This window comes from Corvus brachyrhynchos, unplaced genomic scaffold, assembly GCF_000691975.1.
Source record: "Corvus brachyrhynchos isolate BGI_N302 unplaced genomic scaffold, ASM69197v1 scaffold69, whole genome shotgun sequence".
Lineage (NCBI taxonomy): Eukaryota > Metazoa > Chordata > Aves > Passeriformes > Corvidae > Corvus > Corvus brachyrhynchos.
Genome location: NW_008240228.1, coordinates 6,245,753 through 6,249,434, shown reverse-complemented (window position 1 = coordinate 6,249,434; position 3,682 = coordinate 6,245,753). Strand labels below are relative to the sequence as shown.

General features: G+C 39.0%; 2 protein-coding genes across 2 annotated transcripts in view; one reads left to right on the top strand and one right to left on the bottom strand.

Moving 5' to 3' along the window:
• CLHC1 (clathrin heavy chain linker domain containing 1) overlaps positions 1-3,318 on the bottom strand; it is a 3,955-nt gene extending 637 nt beyond the window's left edge. The window contains 5 exon segments of the mRNA XM_017745232.1: positions 310-547; positions 1,954-2,049; positions 2,051-2,224; positions 3,088-3,182; positions 3,285-3,318. Of these exon segments, the coding sequence (XP_017600721.1) occupies positions 310-547; positions 1,954-2,049; positions 2,051-2,224; positions 3,088-3,182; positions 3,285-3,318 (637 nt within the window).
• RPS27A (ribosomal protein S27a) overlaps positions 3,317-3,682 on the top strand; it is a 2,475-nt gene continuing 2,109 nt past the window's right edge. Inside the window, exon 1 of the mRNA XM_017745231.1 lies at positions 3,317-3,361. Within this exon, the coding sequence (XP_017600720.1) occupies positions 3,317-3,361 (45 nt within the window). The remainder of the gene's footprint in view (positions 3,362-3,682) is intronic.

The window sequence follows — 3,682 nt, the reverse complement described above, 5'->3', positions numbered from 1 at the left end:
CTCTGGGCTTGGGTTCCTGCTGCCTGGAGAGCTTCTGCCCTTGGGTCTGGCAGTGCAAGAAAAAGCCTCTCTGAAAACTTACAGACCTTGGAACCAAGCAGGACTCTGTTTATTTTTGTGTGTCCTAAGCACTAAGTGCTGAGGTTGCAGGTTGCCCAAGAGTCTGCTCATAGAGGCTCCACTAAAAGCCAAGTGCCTGCAGAGTTCTCTCCATGGAAAGTTGCCCAAAGGAGCACTGAATCCAAAGTAATTTGCAGGCTGGAATGGGAGCTAAGTTAAAATTTCAAGTTTCAAAGTTTGTTATTAAAATTTTGTTGTGTTTTCTTTTCTTGCTTATTTCTTCCAATAGCCCAAATCCATCCTTTTTGTGATGGGCTGAGATAAAAAAAGCCCTCATAAATGAAAATTGTAGTTTTCTAATCCACTGTTGACTGAGACAGTGAATTAATGCAGTGTTAGGACAGCTTTCCAACAGAAAGAAGCAATCATCTGAAAAATCAACTAGCAAGATCATGCTGTATTCATGTATGGTTAACTCTCCCTTTCCCTGCCATAAAGCCCCACAATGATCTTGACTGATTTGTCAGTCAAGCTGTGGAAAAGCTAGTGGTGAAATGAAAATCTAACCTTTTACTTGAAAACATAGATATAAAGAATATTTTTTCCTGTAAATAGAAATGTCCTGGAGTGACAAAATCAAGAAACACTAGAAGACACGGCAACCTGAAAATGATCCCATAAAATGGTCTGAAATATGGCCAGGAAATAAAATAAGAATTAAAAATTGTATCTTAATTAAGCAACAGCAGTCTAAGGAAGAAAACACAGATGAAAGAAAAGGACACATTTTACCACTGGCAGATAATGAGTAAATCTCAGGGGGCTGGAGGTCCTTAAAACATACAGTCTTTTCCAGTGAAATTTCAGAAAATATAACATCTGTGATTTGGGAAGAACAAATCTAATTAACCAATGGGCAGAAACAGGAGAAAGCTATTTTTGAGTAGCTGTTACTCAGCAGGCTATAGGAGATGAGTTAATGAACTAATTTGTGTGTTTGATATCCAGGGATTACATTAGCAATGAGATCTAAGCACCTAGAAATAGAATGTTGCATTACTGAGGTTTTCAACAGCATTGAATGCCCAATTCCTTCCAGGACTCTGGATTCTTTTGGAAAAACCTCAAGTCATACATTTTCATCTGTACACACAGAGATATATTTAAGATTAGCTTGTCAGTTTTCACAACACACAGAACAGCTGAGCTCTCCAATTTCAGTTCCTTTAGGGAAGGGGCCAAGGAAAAACCCAAAAATGGATAAAAACGGACTTAATGCGCATGGCTGCCACACCAGCACTTTATAAACACCACGAGAGTCACCAAAAGAACGTGGCAAGGAAGGGCTACATTCAGTGTGGCGTGTGAACTGTGATATTTCAAATTGCTACAGCACAGCACACAAACTTTTCTACTTTCCTTTCCAAATATCCAAGCAACTCTTCAGCTGTTTTACCAGGGACATGAACAGCTGAAATACAAAACATGGCAGGGCAGGATAACCCCAGTACCGTCTCATCAATTCAGATGTCAGAGTCAAATTCAGAGTCAAAACTGCTAAAGCCTTTAAAAAGTGGTAATAAAAAAACCCCCAAACCAAACAATTACAAACATTATAAGCTAATACACTGAAAATATATTTTCTAAATCTGAGAATTTTTTTTTAGGAACTGAAAAAAGTCCCCTCAGGCAGATGATTTTTTATGAAACACCTTTTGCAGCATCAGTTAAATTAAGGTTTTCACGTTAGTGAGGTTTAACACAATCATTAGCAGCTGCCATATAAAAATAAAACAAGAATGGAAACATTTAAAAATATAAATGAGAGAAGGCAGAGATAACTAGGTTATTAATGTCTTAATTAAAGCAACATACTTTGCATGTATTTTAAACATTATAATTTAGTTCAAGCTCCATTGCTCTTTTCCAATAGTGTTACAGAGCTGTGGGTTCAGATTCCAGAGCTTTTAATCTCCTATGAAGAAAAAACTGCATTCCTTTAACCCTTCTTGATTGTGGCAATAAACACCTCACATTCCCATTTGGCTGAAGGGAGGATGTCCTTGCACACAGTAACATACTCCATTATCCGTGGATGTATTTTTGGATATGAGGTTTGTATAGAGAGAATGAACAGGAAAACAACTTTCTGGGACATCCTAAGCTATTAAGTACATATGGTAGAATGAAAATAAAATGAATAGAGAAAATAATAGAGCAAGCTCCACTGTGCTGCTCTAAGATAACAAAAACCAGCCCCAAAAGCAAAGCAACATTGCTCAAGACAATGAAAATGCAGAAAAACTTTTCATTATGAGGCATTCTCTAAATTCACCTGAGATTAAATAATCACCAATATTACTTAAAACTAAGGTAACCAGCACTTATTTGGACAGCTGCAGCATCAAACATATTGTGTATATAGTATATTTTCTCTAGGTGGGCACTAAATGTCCTTTGCACTTACAGCTGTGGAAAACCAAGGGAGCAGGGGCTGTGCATTTTAGTGTCTTAAAATACCAATCCAATTCAAGATTTAAAAGCAGAGCCAGTATCCCTTATTCCTACCTATCTCAAAAACTAAGAATTTTTATTTATTCTAGGCCTTTCCCATCTCAGTGTCTGAAAAGGGCAGACATAGGCAGGCAGGCAGGAATCCCTCAGGAACTTCAGCAATAACCTTTGCACAGAAGGGTTGGTAATGCTAACACAAGGCATGTGGGATAAATGTCACAGGTCATCTTAGTTATGTTGATTTTCTCCTGGTTTAGGACAGCTTTGTCATTTCAAAACTCCCAAAAAGGGGTTTTCAAGCATGAACCCTACTGTTATTCCTGGGATAATGAATTCATTGTAGTGCTCCTGACTCTGCTGCAGTGTTCACGGGGGCACAAAAACCAGCTGAAAATGTATCAATCCTTGATTTCTGTAACAACACAGAGGTCACAACCGGTCTGCTCATACCAACTGGAGAAAAAAAAAAAAACCAGCAAACCACTTTTTACATACTGTCAAGTGCTTATTTACCTGAAAAATATTTATTATGTTGTGAAATGCATTAGTGTATATAATGTAGCACTCCTCAGACAGTCCTTACCCAGCACAACCTGCTTTCTCGGTTTCTGATCAAAACACAGAAGGGTTGAAATTGTTAAAATGGTCCCAGCTGATTTATTCAAGCAGGTCCTATTCTGCTTTAGCCTTTCCCATATTAGACTCATAACCATAAAACCACCTAAAAAATAATTTCCAAGTCATGACTCAGGGCTCCTTTATTCCCAACTTATCTACAGCTTTTCCAGTTTAAAAAATCTTTGCCCAAATATAAACCTGGAATTGATCTCAAGGAATCCGCCGGTGGCAAAGTGGGTGTGAGGCGTGTTTAAACTGCCTCCCCAGGAACCAGGACATCGAATTCTGGGATTGCACGCCGCGGGAAAATCATAGAATCCCAGAACAGTTTAGGTGGGAAAGGACCTTAAAGCTCATCCAGTTCCAACCCCCTGCTACGGGCAGGGACACCTCCCACTAGACAAGGTTGCTCCACGCCGTGTCCAACCTGGCCTTGACAGAGACTCAGGTACGTGAAAAACCGACAGAAAAATGCACAGCAGAACCGAGT